Below are 24,479 nucleotides of genomic sequence, written 5' to 3' on the forward strand. Positions count from 1 at the left end.
AAATACTGCCATTTGAAAAGTACTTTATTCTTTTAAATGCCAGGTCATGATGGAAAAAAGTAAAATCCATTTTAGAAGGTGACCTGCAAAAAGTCAAGTACCAAATTCCAGTTACTTCATTGACACGCACACAATTCATTCTGTAGCAAATATAAAAGGGTCATTTAGCACATTATAACCTATAACCATCTTTATTTCTCTTCTTTCAGGTTCTACAGCTTCTACAGTCACCTGGGTTGACTGTCTCCTGACACAATATGATACCCAGCACATAACATGCTGTGGTATAACAATTGTTCTAGAGGCCAACTGAAATTGGCCCACTGCGGACAGGGCAAATAATTCTTAAATATATTCCATGTCCTTTCTTTATATATTATTCATTTTTGAAGGAGTAATTGCTTGGAAAAAAACAAATCATATATTAAAAATTGAACTTTTCTGACCCTGTACAGGTGAACCTGACTTTCCAACACAGATTTATAAGTACTATATCACAGCACAATACACGCTGGGGCATCATCTCAGATCAGGAGCCAGGGAGCAATGGCAGGCTGGACATCACCGAACCAGAAATAATTATGTTTTTACGTAAATTTGCTGAACATCACTCAGTCTGGCAACTGTGGAGACACAGCACATTCATGAAGTGCCTGGCATTTGGTACATGACTTTTGTAAGTCAGTTTAAAGTGTGCTTCTAACAGTAAGTGTATACATGGCACCATCTTACACAGCAGATCTGCTTCCTGTGTGTATTCAGAGTTATAAATGCTTATTTTACTTTTATTCCTCTTAGCACGACAGAGCTAGCTGGATTCTATTCTGGTCCATTCATCATCAATAGAACTATTAACAAAATTACAATTGTAGAATCTTTACTTCTGGTGATACATGATACCAAAAAGAAACCAGCTTGACTTTCAGATTCCAGGAAGGAGTCTGCAAGGCTGATGGCCTTGAGATTTCAGTCACACACCATTGAAATTAAAGCAAATTTTGCAGTGACTTCATTGAAACATGGATCAAGCCTTATGTGCCATTATGAAAACTATTTTTGACCTGTTTTAATCTCTCTCCATACATTTCTTATAGGGAAGCATTACTACACTTCTCACATAGCTAGGATGACCAGATGTCTTTCAGAATTTAAGTACTTCTCAACCTGCAATTACTGGGGACTGTAATAAGGATGTCTGCTTAACCTTCCAGCTATTCTCAGGGTACATTTACATTGCATTCTCCTTTTGGCTCATGTAGCCTCCCAGGACGGTTATAAATAAGAGTAACTAGGTAGGCAAGGCTTAGGAGAGTAAATACATGCCTGACAGGTAAGGGTATGTATGCAAAGTACATCCCTACATGGCTGTCTACCTGCCCATGATGTGCCTCCTTGTCTACGCTGCCAACTGCTTTTCCCAGTGCCTCCCCCTACCAGAGTCTTGCCCGCCTGCCAGAGTCGTGCAGTGAAAGGCTCTGGCAGCAAGATCTGCTGAAGCCTTTCTCCACTGTTGGAATGTTTCAGTGACATGTAGCTACATGCTGCAGGGTGGAAGCAGCTTGCTTTTCACTGCAGTGTGTAGCTATATATACACAGACACTACACACTGCTAAAACTAGTGTGTATTATATACATAGCCTCAAAGGCTAGAAGCATTACTTCCCCAACACTACTAGCCCAACAGGGCAAGAGCCCACGTTAGCCTTGACCTCCAGTTACATACAGTATGTTTCTTCCTGTTTAAACAAAAAAAAGTGTTAATTGAAAAGAAAAACAGTTTTAAAAAGCCCCAATGAACTCCTCTATATGTGTCTATGAATCTACTGCTAAACTGCCTTTCATGTATGGCAACTAAATTAATTTAAATTACAGTTTAATTAAAAACCTGGGAAATATTCCAACCTTCTTTCTTCTTGATTGCTTTCCTCAAGTTTCTGTAGCCTTCAAAAGCAGGAGGTACAGTATTGGAAGGCCAAGCCAATGAAGGACAAACCAGACAGTGAAAGCGAAAGTGGTAAGAAGGTAAAAATGATACATGAGCTTGTGGATTTTAAAATAAAATTTAAAAAGATAGCACCAAAAGACGACAAATAGTAAAAAGGCAATACATTTTGTGCAGCTGGAAAGTAAAGAAGGAAAAAAAGAGCTGCTGTACCCTAGGCAGTGTTTCTAGTATCTGAGGTTGACCAGTTCAGCATTATAAAGCACTGTAGCTGTCTATACCTCAAGTTGCACTAGTGAAGGGTTTTTTGGAAACACAACTGCTTATTTTATTTTGAGAATCATTTCTAATTAACTTTTAAAAAGTATGATCTTCAAAGATAAATGTTTCGTCTCTTTTGCTATTCAAAAGGCCCTTTAAATCAGCATAGGAGGCCGTTACCAAAATATTGTTTTAAAACTTCAAAAAGTACTGCCTTTAAACCATACTAACAAAGTATATATCTCCGCTATGTATTAGGACTCAAACAATACATTAATTTTATATTAGAATATGCTACAGGCATCTATATATACACTTTGCATTAAAAGAACAATATGCAGAAAACTTCCACTTCTAACAGTAAAACTAAATGATACATTCTGAACATAACCTATGAATACATCTGCAATTTGCAGTTGCTGTGTTTTTAAAGGTTTTAAGGCAAAATATTATAGTTTACTCTTCTGGGATTAAAAATGTATCTGCCATTTATTGCTTGTTACAATATCAACAAAAAAGTACAAAGCAGAAGCGATGGGATGGGAAAAAGTACTAATAATTTTTTAAAATGAGAGATGTATTACAGTAAGGAGATGTGTGAATGACTTCAATAATGCAGAAATGTCTTAAATTACTGAAAATATTTTATAAATTTTGACCTCACATTCAAATTATGAACTAATTTTGAGTTGGAATTTATAGGAATGACTTTCCATTGTGCTCCTTTTAAGTAAAATACTAACCAGGTTGATACCTATTTAATTTTATCAGTAATCTAATGTGATAAAGGTTAAAGCAAGAACAGTTAGTATAGTCATCCAAAAAGTTATGAAATATGTAAAAATAACTAAAGATTGAAAGAGGAAAGGAAAATTTACCCCAGGAACTGAGAGATTAGGTCACATTGATTGGAGAACACTATACTTAGAAACGTGACAGTTCCACAGCCATGCTGGCCAGCTGATTTCTAAATTCAAGAAGTTTTGTGATAGGTGCTCATCAAGGGCTAAATATTCTAAGCACTGAATACCTGTTGATCCTTTAAAAATGGGCACTTAGGCATACAAGCAGAATTTCAGGCTACCTTAGAGTGATTGAGAAACACCTATTTAAGATGATGCATCACTAGTCACACTGACTTATGTGACTAGAATGATATTGTATAAAAACTGGTGACACGGGGCACCCTCAGAATTTGTTCAAATGGTACACATGCCCCTCCTGACTCAGGGAGGAGACTCAGATAGCAGCTCATTGCGATCAGTGTGCACGCTCAGACCCTTCAGCAGTCCAAGAGCTCTCCCACTGCCCTGGTGGAAGTAGGGGGGTGCCAGCAGCACTGCCATAGGGGAGGCAGAGAAGGGGTGCAAAAGGAGGCGTGGAGGGCCAAACCCCCACCCCCATCCTGCTGTGAACAGAGACCCAGTAGCTCCCATCTTCCCTCCTGGCCACGCCCAAGACAGCAGAACGAGTGGCCCTGCTAACTACACAGGAAGTATTGGTCTGGGGAGCCTGCTAGAACGGGGGAACTCCTGCTAAAGTCCCAGCGACGTGGGCTGGGACTGGAGGTCCTGGCACTTCCGTGAGCCCCTAGCTCCTCCATTGGGTAGGGATCTAGGTGCTCCAGCCCAACACCTCCACCGTGGTTGTCAAGTCCCCAGATATGGGGCCACCCATGCTGCTGTCCCAGGCATGGCCCAGAGGGCAGGTGGCATTTGTTGGGTCTCCACACAGAGCCAAAGGTACACACTGTGAGTAAGGTACGTACGGCTGCGGGTGCCACTGGGTGACATGGGACAGCACAAATCAAATCTTCAGAACATTATGCACGTACAAGAGCTATGCCAGTCAGGCAACTTTAAAAGAATGAAATCCATAACAAGGTACAGTACAGGTAGAGCAGCTAAATGCCTGTAGGAGACAGGAGTAGAGGAAAGAATCCCCAAACCTCAGGGCAATTTGTCCATTTATAATTCATTAGCTAATCTATTGCTGACCACTGAAATTGCAGTGAAACAAATGTAGAGAACCCTCTACCACAAATGCCCATTGTGCAGTTTCATTAAGTAGATGGGAGGAATCCATAGTTAACAAATATCACACCATACCTGTATAATCCCCCAAACCCGAACATTTCTCACCATTCAAGGGATTTTTCCAGTGTGTTTTTAACTACACACACACACACACACACACACACACACACACACACACCAGCAATTTATATAGCTGTATACTTTATACAAACCCTACAGATATTAATAAACCATGATCCCATTCAATAATTGCAAGGATATAAAAGTGAACCCAGATGCAGCATTTTCTGAGCCTCCCCATCTGAGCAGACTACAACAATCATTCTATTGCTTAGGAATTAAACAAGGACATGATTTACATGTTAGAGGCATGTAAAACATATAGGAGCACATGCCCTGATAACCTGCCTACGCCGTTTTACACCAACCAAGGATCTGGCTCACAGCATTTGCCAATTCTGGAGTTCGGTCTCCTGCTGCTGCTGCTATGGTCAATACCAGAGACTTCAAAAAATGAAAAAATAAATAAATAAGTACATACCCTTTTGTGTAATTCTGTACATTGGGTAAAGATTCCTTGAAACCTTCAAGTGACCAGTTCCTTCTATGGGCTTGACCTTGAGAAGCGCTGAGCACTCAGACTCTAGTTTAGCAAAGCACTTACATAGTTTTTTTAACTTTAAAACTAGAGTAAATCTCAGCACACATACCTAAATTTAAACACATACCAAAGTGTTTTGCTGGATTGGAACTACAATGCTCAGCACCTTCCAGGATTCATAAAAAGACATCTGACTAAGAGGTGAGATACAAGTGTGTGTAAAAAAACAAAAACAAATTTGAAACTTCCCTGCAGACATAGGCACAAAGGAACCTAGTGACCATGAGAAAGGGTAAATTTCTACAACTAACAGTCAGTATTGTTGTCAGTCACCTCTTGTGGTTATGACTTTTGTAGATATGGGACTCAATCCAATAGATCTTCCTTATACAGAACTATTGACCTCAATTTTTCATATTTGTAGCAGATTTTTTAAAAAGTTGTTAAAATTCTTGATTACTTATTTGTGTAAGTTTCAACAGTCAATAAAAATGACATAATAATTAAAAGCACGGGAAGATTTTGGAGAAAAGCAAACTATTTGAGATTTAGAGGAATCAATGTATCAATGAATGGATCCTTGCAGTCTGAACAGATATCAATGTCTATACACATTTCAATTAGAAATTGAATAAAAGAAAATAATGAAGCATGGTGTCACAGTGAAGTAGGAAGTCTTGAATAAAAACAGGGATAGAAGCTGAAGATGTACAAGCAAAAGAAGCCATTCAAGAGCTACTAATGGAATTGCCAACAGCTGTTCAGGATATTTTTTGAAGCGAGCTACTTCCTTGCTTCAACGGAGTACACAAAATAGTTATTTTCTCTCACTGAAATCTCAGACTTGCGTGAAGACAAAAACACATATGATTTGTACTATTATAGTTTCAAAATTATTCTGAGTTTCAAATGATAGAAACACGCACTAGGACAGAGGACTTGATTCTGCAAATACTATGTGCTTAATTTTACAGAAAGGAAGTCAGTGGAAACACACATGCATAATGTTAAGTATGTACTTAAGTGTTTGCAGGATAAGCAGCTTACAACCCTATCCTGTGCAAGGATCGAAATACATTTTTAAAGCTCACTGGGTAAAATACACCCCTTTGCATAAAAAGGATTTAAAACATTTAAAAATATGGATTTTAAATGCTACCTCTTTTTCTTCTTCTTTTCTTTTTTTTTCAGTTTTTCTAAATCTTTCTTAGCTATATCAAGAATTTCCAAAGTCTCTTTTTCTGAAGAAAGCACAGAAGCAGAAAATGCTGAAGGGCCTCCAAAATATGATGGTCTTGTTGAAGCTCTTGACAGACTGCGTCGAAGATTTTCATTAACTGCTTCACTTTCTAATAATTTTGCTCTAACAACAAAAGAAATCAAAACCATTAAAAAAAGGCCACTAAGATATCATGGAGTTAGAAATACTATGGATATATAAATAGTATAGTTTCACAGCACCTGAATCAAACTGCCTTCAAACTTAAAAACAAATTCTAAGCCATTGTAGAACACATATAAAGTATTAAGAAAAACCACTCTGACATTTCCAGGGATCATACCATTTCATACCATGACCCTACCAGCTCACTAATGCTACATGGGAATTGGGCTGGATCACTACTTGCAAAGTAACCTTTAAGGAACAGTAAGGTTAAGTCCAAAAAAGTTACCAGTTAAATTCATAATCTTTATTTTCCTTTAAAAATATAGGGCATGTACAATAATGATTTTAGATTCTACTTTTGTTATAAAGGTGGTGGTGTGGTTTTTCGGCTTTTTTGTTTGTTTTTTAAGTATTTTCTCAAATACCAATACTTATACAAAGTTACCAGGTTCTGCTAAACCCTAAAGCTATTTCCACTGTTCATTTTCAGCCCCTCCAATGATATAATGAGTAGCAATTTAGAAAGCATCTATATTCTGAAAGGTTTTTCCTGCCCATAAATGTGACTCAAAATACCACAGCATGTTGTACAAGTACCTGAGATCTTCAATTTCCTTGATATAGTTATGAATCATGTTGCTGATTTCTTCATTCCCATCTCCTTTGAGAGAGACAGAGAAAGTGACATAATATAACTTATTCACAATAAATTAGTATGGATGCAGTGGAATAGGGCTATTAAAAAAGATACATTGTGATTTTGGGTTTCCCACTCTAAATTTTCTCCTCATATGCGAAAAAATATAGATATATTTCATCCATAACCTGAGAATGCTGCAACCAAGCGTATTTCTTCAAAAGGAAATGAAAAGATCTGGTGAAATGAGGAGCTTAACAGGAATGTACTGTATGTCTGTAAGTAATGTGTCACATTGAACAGCTACCAGTCTTGCAACTCAAATGACATTCTCTCTGAAGATGTAACATTAATGTGGTTAGGCATCAAAAATCTTGAGACATTGGAGGTTAAAATGACAACCACTGGGGTTTTGGCCTAAAATTTTCCATGTAGAGGAACTTTGTTTTCTGTGTCCTTTAATTTTATTTATTTCATTATTTTATTTGGACAGTTTAATTTTCATTCTTTTCTCCACTCCTGCTGATGTTGATATCAATACCAACAGACAACAGAAATGCACATTGATTCCCAATAGCTTGGCAAATGTGGACTTTCCCATGTTGCACAACCCCATCGTTGGGCACAAGGTGGAAAACAGCTTCTAAACGTGCTTTCACCTCCCTCTGCTGGCTGCTATTTTATATCTGGGAAAACTGAAGCTTCTCTAGGTTTTAACATGGAATTGGTCACATCCACACAAGTCAGACAAACCATATAATACAGTGATTCATAGGACTGGGTATGCACACAGCCTTTAAAAGATAGCTATGAGGTCAGTGTAGATGAGACTTTATGGCTGTTTATGCTGTAAATAAAACTGACCCCAGAAGTTTCATTGACATGCATATAAAGGACTTCAGAGGTGTTTTGTAGCAAGGCTACCACCTTGGTTAAGGAATGGCCTGGCTATTTTTCCCTCCACCCCCTCAGAAAAATTCCCATAATTTTAACACCAGTACAGATGAACCATCAGGAGCTCTACTATAGATGAGCATCTGGTATGCTGTAAAGCAAGTTTAATTAGCATAGTGGTAAAATGGGTATTGTCACAGGAGCTTTATCTATATTAGGCCTTCCACCAGTTCTAACACTGGTTCAGCTGAACTGATGGGATTTTTTTTTTTTTAAAATGATACCACAAGTGTAGGCAGGGTCTTTGACATGCGAGTTTATAATGAGTTACCAGTCTGAAATGTCAATTTCCTCATTTGTGTCACAAGTTCAACATTATTTATACTTAACTTTTTCTATTTATTTTCTATATTAGTTAATGCTGATAATATATCGATCATAAATGTAATATAGAATATGTACATAGCTCCTCAGATTGCTCTGAAGCAACATGCAAATTGAGCAGTAGATAAAGCAATTTCAATCACTTAGTCTACAATGTGAGGAAATCATGACAACATCCACCCATTCCGTATCTACGCCCCAATCTAAAGCAAAGCATCTAAGCACACGAGTAATCCCATCCACTGGGACCATTCACATGTTTAAAGTTACTCACATACTGAAGTGGTCTGGTCAATTGGGGCTTTTAACAAGTTTTCCACTACTAAAATTTCTAAGTAATACAATGAAGACTGCTAAGAGGGGACTTTTTCCTGCAGAAGAAGGTTTTGCAGTTTCTGCCCTAAGTAACCTGCAAGAACTGAAAAGCAAGAGTTTAGCTGCCTCATTAATAAATGCATTAGAAGTTTTCAATTTTAAAAAGTCACAATACCTGCTCTTGCAAGAACCTGGTTCGCTTGATCACTCATAAGCTGTGTTATTCTGGCTCTTAGTGCATCAACAGTCTCTTGCATTGCTTTAATTCTTACACGCAGGTTGTTATTCTCTGTTTGCAGCATAGCATTTTCATGAAACATGTCATTGATGCTTTCCATACCTTCTTCATCAATAATCCTTTTGCCCTAGAGAAAACATATTTATTACTAGTTAACACTGATCCGAACCAAATATTCATTCAACTCAGAAAAGGCAGTCCACTTAAAATTCCATACACTTCCAGAGACACTTCAAGATGGAAGCTATCCTTCTTTCAAATTTACTGTAATTTGCATATTTCTCAAAACAGTTATGTGCTGCCATTATTTTAACAACAGGTTCCTACAAAATTCTCTTAGTCTGTGATAAGCCACAGGAACATGTATTAGCATGGGTGAGGGAATGAGTAATCCATCCCTTTTCTTATTAAGACAAAAACATTTTCTCATAACCATAACCAAGGAAGGAGACTACCTGGTAAACAAACTTAATAGTATATTTCCTGGAAATCATAGAATCATATAAGATTAGGGTTGGAAGAGACCTCAGGAGGTCATCTAGTTCAATCCCCTGCTCAAAGCAGGACCAACACCAACTAAATCATCCCAGCCAGGGCTTTGTCAAGCCGGGCCTTAAAAACCTCTAAGGATGAAGATTCCACCACCTCCCTAGATAACCCATTCCAGTGCTTCACCATCCTCCTAGTGAAATAGGTGTGACAGGTTAGATCACAGAACCCCCTTGGGGGCTGCCACCTGATGTGCCAAGACTACTACTGCCCCTGCTTTCCCTGCCATCTTGGGACTCCAGCACCCTATCTTGTTGAGCCAGACATTCCAGTCTGCTCCAACACAGACCCAGGGTCTGAACCACGTGCCCCAAAGCTGCAGACTAACTGAAAGCAACTTAAGAAGTGTTCCTGACTTTAACATTCAGATGCCCAACTCCAAATGGGGTCCAAACCCTAAATAAATCCGTTTTACCCTGTATAAAGTTTATACAGGGCAAACTCATAAATTGTTCGCCCTCTATAACACAGACAGAGATATGCACAGCTGTTTGCCCCTCCTTCCCCCAGGTATTAATATATACTCTGGGTTAATTAATAAGTAAAAAGTGATTTTATTAAATACAGAAAGTAGGATTTAAGTGGTTCCAAGTAATAGCAGACAAAACAAAATGAATTACCAAGCAAAATAAAATAGAACATGCAAGTCTAAGTCTAGTACAATAATAAAACTGAATACAGATTAAAATCTCACCCTCAGAAATGTTTCAATAAGTTTCTTTCACAGACTGGACTCCTTCCTAGTCTGGGCACAATTCTTTCCCATGGTACAGCCCTTGTTCCAGCTCAGGTGGTAACTAGGGGATTTCTCATGATGGCCACCTCCTTTGTTCTGTTCCACCCACTTATATATCTTTTGCATAAGGCAGGAATCCTTTGTCCCTCTGGGTTCCCACCCCTCTTCTCAATGGAAAAGCACCAGGTTCCAGATGGATTCCAGTTCAGGTGACATGATCACATGTCACTATAAAAGACTTCATTACCCACTTGTCAGCTCACAGGTATACAGGAAGACTTACAAGTAAAACAGAACCATCTACAGGTAATTGTCCTGGTTAATGGGAGCCATCAAGATTCCAAACCACCATTAATGGCCCACACTTTGCATAACTACAATAGGCCCTCATAGTTATATTTCATATTTCTAGTTTCAGATACAAGAGTGATACATTTATACAAACAGGATGACCACACTCAGTAGATTATAAGCTTTGTAATGATACCTTACAAGAGACCTTTTGCATGAAGCATATTCCAGTTACATTACTTTCACACTCATTAGCATATTTGTATAAAATCATACAGAGTGCAATGTCAAAATAGGGTTTCCTAATATCCAACCTAGACCTCCCCTATGGCAACTTGAGACCATTGCTTCTTGTTCTGTCATTTGCCACCACTGAGAACAGCCTAGCTCCATCCTCTTTGGAACCCCGCTTCAGGTAGTTGAAGGCTGCTTTCAAATCCGCCCTCAGTCTTCTCTTCTGCAGACTAAATAACCCCAGTTCCCCCAAAATATTTCTATTTTGTTGCTGAAAAAATACTAAGTAGGCATAGTACAATATGAATATTCAATGTGTATAACTTACACTGTAGCTTTAAAAACCAGAGTCCAGAATTTACTTTGCTATTTCAAGAATTCAGTGTAAAACATTTAATCCATAATCTGGTTTCTTGCCAGTCAAACCAGCACAGGAATCTCTACAACTGAGATGCAAAATTTCCAACCAATATAAATTGTTTTAATCACATGGTATATTTTTAAATCTTTAACCAACACAACAATAACATTTCTAAAAAATGACATTCTTACTCATGTGTCATCCTAAATTGTTGTGCAATCTACCCCCACAGCATAGTGGTGAATGAAGTGTTTTCTGTATAGGTTATAAGATCACACTCTGCCTTCTGATATGCAACTTTCATTGACATCAACGGTAGTCATGTGTTCATATCTGAAGGTAAAATTTGGAATGCCACCACGTGCTATACAAGTTAAAGGTATTATTCTATTCTTTATTTTTGTGTAGTAGAAGTAGTTAATAGAAAAATAAGTTGTAAAATGTTAGTGATATTCTAAAATAAAAGAAACCCTAATAAATTTACTTACTGTTTTGTACTCCATAAGTTCCATCTGAAGCCGTGCAATCTCACTGCGTAAACCATTGATTTGTTGACTAGCCCTGTCCTGATTAACCATCACCTTGTTCTTGATGTTTCGTGCCCGATTGGCATATTTTAGTGTGTTCAAAGTTTCCATGAAGTCTCTGTCTGAAGGGCTCACACATGCTATCATGACTGTTTGGCTGTGAGTTACAGACATAGGTCAACTTTATAAATTGAAACAAAAACTCTTAAATTATGCAAAACAGCCCATGTGCCATGGCATCAAATATATCAACTGAAATAAACATTGATACAAAAGTACTGACTTTAACTTTAAAAATGTTCAGAATCTGACTTACACCATTAAAAGCATGGAAATTGTGAGTTAATGCTACCATATTGTCCTTAAATCATCTTACTTTAGCATATAAGATGCTAGATCAGAGGTGGGCAAACGTTTTGGCCCGAGGGCCACATCTGGGTATGGAAATTGTCTGGCGGGCCATGAAGGCTCACAAAATTGGGGGATGGGGTGCAGGAGGTCGTGAGGGCTCCGGTTGGGGGAGCGGGCTCTGGGTATAAGGAGATAAAGGTGCTCTGGGCTGGGACCAAGGGGTTTGGAGGGCGTGAGGGGGATCAGGCTCCAGGCAGCGCTTACCTCAAGCAGCTCCCAGAAACAGCAACATGTCCTCCCTCCGGCTCCTACACAGAGGCATGGCCAGGTGGCTCTGCGTGCTGCCCTGTGTGCAGGCACTGCCTCTGCAGCTCCCATTATCTGCAGTTCCCAGCCAGTGGGAGCTGTGGGGGTGGCGCTTGGAGTGGGGGCAGCATGCAGAGCCTCCTGGCTGCTCCTATGCATAGGAGCCAGAGTGGGGACATGCCGCTGCTTCCGGGAGACGTGATGAGTGGGGCAAGACCCCGACCCCGCTCCCTGGATAGAGTGCCGGAGCGGAGCAAGCCCTAGACCCCACTTCCCAGGGGGAGCTCAAGCGCCGGAATAAAACATCTGGAGGGCCAGATGTGGCCCCCGGGCCATAGTCTGCCCAACTCTGTGCTAGATCAAAAACTGATCTGAGATTCTACAAGTAAAATAAATGGTAATTATTTAGCATTTATGTAGTTCTTTACAAATTCAAAGACTTTACAAAGAGAAACTCATTAATTGTCTGTCACATCATTATTATCCCCATTGTACAGCTTGGGAAACTAAACTGGAAAAGGTAAATAACTTGCCCAAGACCTCAATGTCAGAGCTCAGACTAGAATTTAGGAATTCTTTTTTGACTCCCTTCATGCACTCAGGCACCAATTCAGCAAAATACTTAAGTATGCGCTTAACTTTAAGCATGCAAGTGTGAAACGGATGACTCAAGCTGCAAGTTAAGCATGTTTAAGTAGTTTGCTCAATTAAGGTCTGACATAATAATACTACATTTCCCTCTGACACACAGAGTGGTAACTTCAGCACTGCTTTACCATCAGACTTTCACGATGAACTATTTTAACAAAATTCATTCTATTCCCTTCATTTAACTTTTCCCTTAAATTTAAAAATAATATGAAAATTAAGCAAGTTTTCATGTCATATACTGCCTAATGCAAACGCTTTTCAAATACAATAGCATCAGTGCTCAGTATCTTTGTACGCATAATCCAGGCAAAAGATTAATATTTAAATACTGCTTCAGAACTGTTACAGCATCAACCTTTGGCCAGGATTATGCATAGTGAGAACAGTACACATGGACACAATAGCAGCATTACCATCATCTAAGGTCCTTGGGGTGCAGTACAACATAGATGGACTTATTACTAGCAACTCTTATTATGTAATAAAAGTGTGTGTGATATGTCCACAACATATACAATATATATTCAATGGACTACATTCAATGGAATGTTAGAGTAATATATTCAATGGAATGTTACAGTACCGAAAAATTATATGAAGAATTGATACTGCACACAAGTAACAGCTGCTTTTCAAAGTTAAAGAACTCTGATATTTAGAACAAAATTAATAGAAGTGACTTGTCCACTTTAACAGGTGTACTACACAACTAATGAAAATAAGTACATACTGATTCCTATCACAATGAGAATATATATGGGATAGGCAAGAAGGAAAAAAAATCTATTAATTTGATTTCTGCAAGGACAATCAGGATTTCAAAATGTGGTTAGCCATCCTCTGTGAAATCTTTTGGTAATTCCAGGTTTGGTAAAGAGATCACTCAGTCGCAGCCATAATGGTTTGGTGACATATCAAAACAGTGTCATGCATCTGTTAAAATCTTTTTAAAAACAATATGATAAAGGTTCTATCTGGGTTATCAGACACATATTAGAGTTGTATATCTAGGTTCAAAGACAATACCCTCTTCTGTGACACCAAACATAATATCTGTTTTTAACTATTTCTATTTAGAGACAATTCTGGTTATAGACTAGCTTTGTTTTCTTTTCTTTAGGATTCAATTCAGCATAACTTCATTAAACATATCTGTGGCATCCTGAGTCATGCAAGCTGCATAAAGGCCAAGGACAGTGCAGGAGGCAGAGAGAGCATATGCTCAGAAATCCTGAGGCTACTCCCAAGAGATAGATTACAATACTTGATGATCAGATTGGGAGAGTCGGACTCCACCCCAAAGCAAGAAGCATTCATAGGTGACTATCTCCTACGTAACCTGACATATGCAGCTGCTGTTGGAAAGCATTTCCCCAAGTGAGTTGAAAGTAGTGTACATGGATATGTATTGCAGGAGATTTATCAGCCAGAAACTGCAAAAGCTCTTTCTCTGTGATAGGGCTTATGTATTTTAAATTATTATGGACATTTGCATGGAAACATTTGTTTGATTTTCAGAGTTGATCTGAGCCTGGATGCTTACTGCTTAATTAGCTGGTTAATGTTTATGATGACTTTGAAGATGAAAAGAGCTATAATACGTTAAGTACAGTGTATTATTTCTCACTGAAGTCATAATCCTCCGTTTGTATGACAGTCATCTGCACAGTAACTAACTGTGATTAATGTTAGAGGCTAAGGATTTGACTAGAGGAATATAAGCAGGAGAGAATTAACTCTTTAAACCAAGCTTGGAAAACTCATGAAAAAATATGAGCTCAGCCACAAAAATCTACTCAGCTTCTGTTTACAATGATGACTGATATTAACAAAAAAAATGGTCTTTTATCCAACAATTAAATCTCACACACGCACAAATCCCAACCCTGCAGCAAATAGGCAAGTACTAGTTTGCAAAACCACTTGAAATATACAAATGTTAGCAGCAGCCAGGATGGGGAGGAACAGAGGAGTGAGGGATTATAAAGAAGAATAGTGCCAAAAAATATTGTGGGGAGGCAAACTGGATTGCAAAATTAAAATGGCAGTTAGATAAGGAAATCCTCTTGGGTTTTTTTGTTTGTTTGTTTTTATAAAACACTGCTGGGATTGTTGCAATAATAATAAAACGTTTCAGAATTATATTCATATTGATGAACTCACCTCCTTTGTGTCACTAACTGTATATTGTAACACAACAAAGGCTGGTCAGAACATCCCATGTAAAATAAGCTATGTAAAAAAAAACTTCTGCTTCAAGCAGAAAGTGACTACAACTTCCAACCACATTCTAATAAGGCCATGATGCAACAATGAAATTACAACATTTGTATTACATAGTTTAAAAAGGATTCTCCTCTTAATCGGCAGCTAAGATTTCAAACAATTTTGCCAGAAGCAAAGTATAACCACAATGCCACTGAAAGGGACACAGTCAACTAACTTAAAATTTTTTCCCTATGTTACTAATATCACCTTGGACTATTGGAAAGGAAATTAATCTACTGTAGCTTTCAATGTTTATATTGTTAGTGGTTTTTTTAATTTCACTCAGAAGGAAAATATAGTGGTCATTTTCACTTTTGTTCATACTATATCTTATTTTCCAGTTCTCATGCACTAACACAATACAAAAAGTATTTTTATTTCCCAAAGGGTAAAGGAAAGTTTTCATTTAAATTATACATTTCTAGTCATCTTGAGTTTTGTAATAATATACACAACAACCAAAAACATTTTAGGCCTCATATAGTAGTAAGCTGATAATATTCTTTAAAATTATGCACTCCTTTACCAGAGCCATCAAACCCGGTTCATCACAATGTAGTATATAATAGCCAATTTTCATACCTATTTCCCCCAAGAGAATCTTGAAGTAGTCTTGTGAGTTTTGAATCTCTGTATGGTACATGAGTTGCCTTCTTACTTTTATCCCCCAGTGCACTTATTACGTTGCCAAGTGCCAGCTAAAAAGATGAAAAATTTTACAACAAACTTATCAATTTTAAGTAACCTTATCTAAAAAAATATTTGTTACTGACCCAAGTACCATAATTTTGTTATGCACTATTGTATATTTACATGCTCACAATAATAAATTAAATGACTGTTGCAATCTGCTGTCTTTATGAACAAGCAGGTTATATGGCAAGCATATGTTTTCTTAATTAATCCAAAATGAGGGTCACATGTAGCAGTATTCATGATTTTGTTTTGTAACAAAACAAAACAGCCATTTAATTTGATGATTGTTAAATTTATAAGCTATTTCTCATAGAAGGTATCTTTCTTATTATATTTAATTTTACTAAGCTTGGTTTTATAGTAAAAGAAAACAAAGAACCAAACATCTTGCATCAGTATTATTCTGACACAAAAATGAGCACTTAACACCTTAGCAGATATGAAAGAAGGAATACCCAGAATTTTTTGATTTATTGAGGTGCTAATATAGAATTCTTTGGTTGTGATTTTTCCATTACCACACATAGTACATTGTTATAGGTTGCAGAGTAGCAGCCCTGTTAGTCTGTATTCGCAAAAAGAAAAGGAGTACTTGTGGCACCTTCGAGACTAACAAATTTATTAGAGCATAAGCTTTCGTGAGCTACAGCTCACTTCATCGGATGCATTTGGTGGAAAATACAGTGGGGAGATTTATATACACACACAGAGAACATGAAACAATGGGTTTTATCACACACACTGTAAGGAGAGTGATCACTTAAGATGAGTCATCACCAGCAGCGGGGGTGGGGGGGGGAAGGAGGAAAACCTTTCATGCAAGCAAGGTAGGCCATTTCCAGCAGTTAACAAGAACATCTGAGGAACAGTGGGGGGTGGGGTGGGGTGGGGGGGAGAAATAACATGGGGAAATAGTTTTACTTTGTGTAATGACTCATCCATTCCCAGTCTCTATTCAAGCTTAAGTTAATTGTATCCAGTTTGCAAATTAATTGCAATTCAGCAGTCTCTCGTTGGAGTCTGTTTTTGAAGTTTTTTTGTTGAAGGATAGCCACCCTCAGGTCTGTAATCGAGTGACCGCAGAGATTGAAGTGTTCTCCGACTGGTTTTTGAATGTTATAATTCTTGACTTCTGATTTGTGTCCATTTATTCTTTTACGTAGAGAGAGTCCAGTTTGACCAATGTACATGGCAGAGGGGCATTGCTGGCACATGATGGCATATATCACATTGGTAGATGCGCAGGTGAACGAGCCTCTGATAGTGTGGCTGATGTGATTAGGCCCTATGATGGTATCCCCTGAATAGCTATGTGGACAGAGTTGGCAAAGGGCTTTGTTGCAAGGATAGGTTCCTGGGTTAGTGGTTCTGTTGTGTGGTGTGTGGTTGCTGGTGAGTATTTGCTTCAGGTTGGGGGTTGTCTGTAAGCAAGGACTGGCCTGTCTCCCAAGATCTGGGAGAGTGATGGGTCGTCCTTCAGGATAGGTTGTATATCCTTGATGATGCGTAGGAGAGGTTTTAGTTGGGGGCTGAAGGTGACGGCTAGTGGCGTTTTGTTATTTTCTTTGTTGGGCCTGTCCTGTAGTAGGTGACTTCTGGGTATTCTTCTGGCTCTGTCAATCTGTTTCTTCACTTCAGCAGGTGGGTATTGTAGTTGTAAGAATGTGTGATAGAGATCTTGTAGGTGTTTGTCTCTGTCTGAGGGGTTGGAGCAAATGCAGTTGTATCGTAGAGCTTGGCTGTAGACAATGGATTGTGTGGTATGATCTGGATGAAAGCTAGAGGCATGTAGGTAGGAATAGCAGTCAGTAGGTTTCCGATATAGGGTGGTCCTCTCCAAATGCGAACAGATGGACATCATACCAAAAGGACTGAAGGTAAAAAATCCATTACAATCTACATACCACACAGTCTATGCTGACAGCTTATGCCACACACTCTCAAAGAAACTGCGGAACCACCTGATCAACATCCTCTACAGCAAACAGGGAAAGATTAAGAATGAGCTCTCAAAACTGGATACTCTCATAAAAAAAACCAACCTTCCACACAAACTTCCTCATGGCTGGACTTTACAAAAACTAGACAAAACATTTACAACACACACTTTGCTTCTCTACAAAAGAAAAAGGACACTAAACTATCTAAACTACTACATGCCACAAGGGGCCACAACAGTGGTTCCCGTAACCCACCCAGCAATATTGTTAATCTATCCAACTATACTCTTAACCCAGCAGAAGAATCTGTCCTATCTCGGGGCCTCTCCTTTTGCTCCTCCACCCCCACGGACATGATACAGTTCTGTGGTGACCTAGAATCCTATTTTCGACACCTCCGACTCAAGGAATATTTCTAACACACCTCTGACCAACATATTAACCCACAGAGACCTTCCTACCAACACTACAAAAAGAACGATTCTGGGTGGACTCCTCCTGAAGGTCGAAACAGAAGACTGGACTTCTACATAGAGTGCTTCCGCCGACGTGCACAGGCTGAAATTGTGGAAAAGCAGCATCACTTGCCCCATAACCTCAGCCGTGCAGAACACAATGCCACCCACAGCCTCAGAAACAACTCTGACATCATATTCAAAAAGGCTGACAAAGGAGGTGCTGTTGTCATCATGAATAGGTTGTAATATGAACAAGAGGCTACTAGGCAGCTCTCCAACACCACTTTCTACAAGCCATTACCCTCTGATCCCACTGAGAGTTACCAAAAGAAACTATAGCATTTGCTCAAGAAACTCCCTGAAAAAGCACAAGAACAAATCCGCACAGACACACTCCTAGAACCCCGACCTGGGGTATTCTATCTGCTACCCAAGATCCATAAACCTGGAAATCCTGGACGCCCCATCATCTCAGGCATTGGCACCCTGACAGCAGGATTGTCTGGCTATGTAGACTCCCTCCTCAGGCCCAACGTTACCAGCACTCCCAGCTATCTTCGAGATCACTGACTTCCTGAGGAAACTACAATCCATTGGTGATCTTCCTAAAAACACCATTCTAGCCACTATGGATGTAGAAACCCTCTACACCAACATTCCACACAAAGATGGACTACAAGCTGTCAGGAACAGTATCCCTGATAATGTCACAGCTAACCTGGTGGCTGAACTTTGTGACTTTGTCCTCACCCATAACTATTTCACATTTGGGGACAATGTATACCTTCAAATCAGTGGCACTGCGATGGGTACCCACATGGCCCCACAGTATGCCAACATTTTTATGGCTGACTTAGAATAACGCTTCCTCAGCTCTCGTCCCCTAATGCCCCTACCCTACTTGCGCTACACTGATGACATCTTCATCATCTGGACCCATGGAAAAGAAGCCCTTGAGGAATCCCACCAGGATTTCAACAATTTCCATCCCACCATCAACCTCAGCCTGGACCAGTCCACACAAGAGATCCACTTCCTGGACACTACAGTGCTCATAAGCGATGGTCACATAACCACCACCCTATATCGGAAACCTACTGACCGCTATTCCTACCTACATGCCTCTAGCTTTCATCCAGATCATACCACACGATCCATGGTCTACAGCCAAGCTCTACGATATACCCGCATTTGCTCCAACCCCTCAGACAGAGACAAACACCTACAAGATCTCTATCACGCATTCTTACAACTACAATACCCACCTGCTTAAGTGAAGAAACAGATTGACAGAGCCAGAAGAATACCCAAAAGTCACCTACTACAAGACAGGCCCAACAAAGAAAATAACAAAACGCCACTAGCCATCACCTTCAGCCCCCAACTAAAACCTCTCCAACGCATCATCAAGGATCTACAACCTATCCTGAAGGACGACCCATCACTCTCCCAGAACTTGGGAGACAGGCCAGTCCTTGCTTACAGACAGCCCCCCCAACCTGAAGCAAATACTCACCAGCAACCATACACCACACAACAGAACCACTAACCCAGGAACCTATCCTTGCAACAAAGCCCTTTGCCAACTCTGTCCACATAGCTATTCAGGGGACACCATCATAGGGCCTAATCACATCAGCCACAGTATCGGAGGCTCATTCACCTGCACATCTACCAATGTGATATATGCCATCATGTGCCAGCAATGCCCCTCTGCCGTGTACATTGGTCAAACTGGACTGTCTCTACGTAAAAGAATAAATGGACACAAATCAGAAGTCAAGCATTATAACATTCAAAAACCAGTCGGAGAACACTTCAATCTCTCCGGTCACTCGATTACAGACCTGAGGGTGGCTATCCTTCAACAAAAAAACTTCAAAAACAGACTCCAACGAGAGACTGCTGAATTGCAATTAATTTGCAAACTGGATACAATTAACTTAAGCTTGAATAGAGACTGGGAATGGATGAGTCATTACACAAAGTAAAACTATTTCCCCATGTTATTTCTCTCCCCCACCTCACCCCCACACTGTTCCTCAGATGTTCTTGTTAACTGCTGGAAATGGCCTACCTTGCTTGTCACCATGGAAGGTTTTCCTCCTTCCCTCCCCCACCCCCGCTGCTGGTAATAGCTCATCTTAAGTGATCACTCTCCTTTACAGTGTGTATGATAAAACCCATTGTTTCATGTTCTCTGTGTGTGTATATAAATCTCCCCACTGTATTTTCCACCAAATGCATCCGATGAAGTGAGCTGTAGCTCACGAAAGCTTATGCTCAAATAAATTTGTTAGTCTCGAAGGTGCCACAAGTACTCCTTTTCTTTCTACATTGTTATAGCAAGTGTTTACATGGTATTTATAAACCATCTATTGCCTAGATAAAAATTGCCTATTCCTGCGAAAACGTATGTACATGTGCAATTCCATTTCCTTCAATGGGATTATTCATGTGTGTAAACATCTGCAGTATCAAGGTCTAAATTGTAAAGGAAAATAACCACTTTCTTTGAGGTCTTCGCATCTATGGCATCTCAGCTGTATTTGTTCTTCTAAATATATACCCCAAGGTGGCACTCTGTACAACTAATTCCTAATATATTTTTGTAAAATGTCTTAATTGAGCCAACAATTATAAAATTTCATATTCAATGCTATTTCAGTAGTGTTCCCATATGCTTGATTTTGTTTAAGTTATTTGCCACCTCTGAATTACAACAAAATGCTATAAAAGTAATTCAGTGTATTAAAATTTTAATGTTTAAAATATTTTTATAAGTGCAGTTATGATGACTTTATTAAAGCAGTACCTTATCAATCAGATTTTATGCATGTTATATTTTTGTTACTAAAACAAGCATGTAAGATTTAAAAAAACCCAGAGAAACCAAAAACTCCTGCTAGGTCTGCTGAGTCAGTACAATTTTGGGCAACTAGGCTGAACTCTTTTCTGCCTCTCACCATGTTAATAAAATTGTTAACTAAGCTCCAGTTGCAGAATCTTTATCACTGAGCCAGAAAGAAAGAGAAGTTATGTTCTGATCACAAGCTAACTGTGCAGTCTGGCTGTTAGAAGGCATGTTTTCACCTGTAAAATGAACCAATTTGGTACCCAGTCCTGTAAAGAAAATTTCATAGGCAGACCCCTTATACCGACACAGAGCCCTAATAAACCAACACGGCTCCAAGCAAGTGCAAGGATCAGAGGCTTGACATGGAGTCACTTAAAGTCTGTCTGTTTCCCCTGTTTGTCTGGGTCTTTCACACAGCAACAGGGGAGAGAAATTTTTTTTTAATAGTAAAATTCAATTGTAAAATCATCGAAATAGACGGGGTATACATAGGACCAGAAACTACTTTACATTTTTTAATGAATTATATTTCAAGTTGATTGTGTCCTTTTAAAGAAATATTTTCATTTTCATAATATCACTATAAGCCTAGCAATCTACTATATATTTTTTAATTCTATTTAAAATTTTACTACAGCAAACACATTTTAATTCTAGCTTTTGTTTGCTGTAAGTTCTGTACAATGTGACTGCTGCTAAAATCAGTAGAGGGTATACTTCAGCTAAAAATATTTTCTGCAGTGCCCAAGTTACTTTCAGAGAGAATTACTGATACCACAGTTTTCCAGTTACAGTCTAGTGCAACCCAGGAATTGTTAACAAGTATGGGAACCTAGTTAGAACTGCTATAAATTGTCATTTCTTAGCTCTTATACAAAATCCTTAGTTCAGAGCATCACTAAACATTTCCACTTCAGAGATTACTCAATGGAAGAGAACGAAAAACAAGAAAAGGTTAACAGCTTAACAAAACAAGTCTTTAATCTTACTAGTCCACAGTTGATAGAAATGCCTTCTTTTGCTCTCTCTCCTGTAGCTCCTGTACGCTTTAATCTTTCAGATCCTGCCAGATCAACAAAATGGAACTTGGCAGTAAGGGTTTCAAACTCATTCGTCTGGGAAGATTCAGAAATTATCTTGTTATCTGTCACGTTGTCCTGCAACAAAGAAAGAATTAATAAAGCTTTGCAACAAGAAAAAGTAGTAAAAACACTTTACTGCATATTAACAAAATTTAAATAGCAATTATTTGACAAGGGACAGTGCTGTTCCCTTCCATCTCCTCAATTTAATAAAACTAATCTCTTTTTAACAAAGCAATTACTCCCAAATCCTCCTCAAGTTTAGGTGCACACATGAACACATTTTTCATAAAAAGTCAACTTGAGACAAATATCAGCACCAAAACAAAGTTCCACACATGAGTGTTCAGCCTTAACAATTCCAACTGCTTCTTAATAGAGAAAAACACTGTATTAAGAAATGCAAAAAAAGCTAGACAGCAGGGCAAAAAAGTTTGATCATAAACCTGGATCTTCCCCCCGACTCACCCCAATAATTGGTTAAAAATGTATTGGTTAATGCATTGTGTGTCACCTTCTAAAGTAACACACATTTGCTTAGTTCATCAACCTGTCAAAATAGCACAGTGAATGTTAGCTAAAGATCCACTGATTTAATACTCTATAATTCTAGTCCTGATCCATAACGATCATTAGGGCATCATCCCAGACTTTCATTGTAGGAAATACTTATTCTCTTCTTATCCTCTTCCCAGCTGCCACTATTATAGCAAAACCCACATTTTAGACCGGGGATGAAGTAGGGGCAGGAGAAGGGAGAAAGAGGAAAGGAAAAATTCACCATCTCCATCAAGGTGGTAACAGCACACCCTAATCTCTTCACACCAACCGCATAAAGTCTGTCGGGCACCTTGTCTTTAGTGGCTTAAGCTATAGGAGGGTTTCAGTCAGTCACTCATATCAACATCCTCATGCATGGCAGCAAAAACATTCTCTTTCATTGTTATAAGGCCACCCCAAAGCATTTTTTTAAGAAAAGAATTAGTAGGCCTTATCCTGAGGGAAGTCAGAGAATTTCAGACCTGCCCTCCAACATCTCCAAAACACCACCTGCACTATGGGGTTTAACATCTCATGGCAGAAGATCAAGGTCCAGAACCTCAGAGATGGGCCACCAGAGCCCCCAGTACCAGTGGGGTCAAGTATCATGCAAAGTGTTGACAAGTTCATCTACTTAGGCTACAAGCGAAGTTCAAATACCTGCAGCAAACTGGATGTTCTTCGACGAACAGGTCTCACCACCTCCTGCATGAAGCCTATGTCTTGCTTATGAATGCAAAAATATCTTTGCGCTGAGACAAAGTTCAGGATCTACCAAACTTGGATACTGCCTGTACAGCTATACCAGACAGAAACCTGGACCTTCTTACAGGCAGAAGTGAAGCAGCAAGAGGCATTCCATGTGCACTGTCAGTGCCAAATTCTGAGCATAAAGTGGTTTGACTTCATGTGAAATGTCACAATCCCTTCATTCAATCATATGCTATATTCTAAAGCACCACTGCATGTTCTTCAGCAGTGTCACCAGGATGGACAAAAGCACCCCAGCACAAACTCTCTATCAATGTGCGAACGAGTGCATGTCCTGACCTTACTTGACACCACGTGTACGGCCACGCCAGAGATTAATGGATTCACAAGACTGAGCCAGATTGAAGAACTTCACTATACCATGTCTGGTATGATGCCATCCACTGTGATTACTCTGGCTGGTGCAACAGTCCTTAGTAGACTGTGTGTGTTTGATGCTGCTGTTTACCCTGGAGACTGATGACTTACCCATCCCAAAACAGATACAGCATAGGCAGCAAAACCTAACAGTAGTCCTCACTCTGTCCTGCCCATATGGCTCAATCCCATTGTGGAGGAAACACCTGTGGGTTGAGAAAATCGTTCCTTCCCTGTGCTTATTTATTTACTCCTTGGACCCTCTGCTAAGATTGGCAACAAGGGAACCAATTAGTGTCTGTTTTCATGGCAATCTGTGCTGTGGACATGTTCACTGAAGCTGGACTAAGACCAACTCATTTCATATAGGTGTATTCTGCAAACTGGTCAAAATATTACAAATTTTCAAATCACTACCAATATGGGCTGGTTTTAAAATTGGTGACCAGAGTGCGATAGGTTTTGCATCCCCTCAGCCATTAGTGGTCTTTGACTGCAATGTTTTGAAGTTTAAACTTACTAGAAATCAAGCATTTCATTTCTCACAGGTGATTTTGTAGGTTTCAAAATAGGCTATTACGATGCATCATTTTTCTTAAGAGATGCAGTACCTTATTTCTGAGTCTGTAACAGTTATAGAGCTAATTTATACCTCATGCGCACACACTCTTTCTCACTCCTTAAATATTAACACATCCTTTCATTCTTGCCAACTTAGAAAATAAACTATAGGTTTAAGAAAAGGAGTACTTGTGGCACCTTAGAGACTAACAAATTTATTAGAGCATAAGCTTTCGTGAGCCACAGCC

At 39.1% G+C, this 24,479-nt stretch overlaps 1 protein-coding gene across 14 annotated transcripts in view; it reads right to left on the bottom strand.

Annotated features, from left to right (window-relative positions):
* Nucleotides 1–24,479, bottom strand: part of KIF21A (kinesin family member 21A) — a 184,673-nt gene that overhangs the window by 69,102 nt on the left and 91,092 nt on the right. For 7 of the 14 annotated variants that reach the window (XM_043496599.1, XM_043496576.1, XM_043496639.1 and 4 more), the window contains exons 6-12: nt 21,910–22,077; nt 15,552–15,667; nt 11,355–11,550; nt 8,633–8,822; nt 6,825–6,888; nt 6,000–6,203; nt 1,903–1,941 (exon numbers count right to left, since the gene is read on the bottom strand). In XM_043496599.1, the coding sequence (XP_043352534.1) occupies nt 1,903–1,941; nt 6,000–6,203; nt 6,825–6,888; nt 8,633–8,822; nt 11,355–11,550; nt 15,552–15,667; nt 21,910–22,077 (977 nt within the window). The remainder of the gene's footprint in view (nt 1–1,902; nt 1,942–5,999; nt 6,204–6,824; nt 6,889–8,632; nt 8,823–11,354; nt 11,551–15,551; nt 15,668–21,909; nt 22,078–24,479) is intronic. The other 7 variants (XM_043496647.1, XM_043496633.1, XM_038406479.2 and 4 more) reach the window with 1 other exon arrangement.

The sequence above is a fragment of the Dermochelys coriacea genome, chromosome 1 (assembly GCF_009764565.3).
Source record: "Dermochelys coriacea isolate rDerCor1 chromosome 1, rDerCor1.pri.v4, whole genome shotgun sequence".
Taxonomy (NCBI): Eukaryota; Metazoa; Chordata; order Testudines; family Dermochelyidae; genus Dermochelys; species Dermochelys coriacea.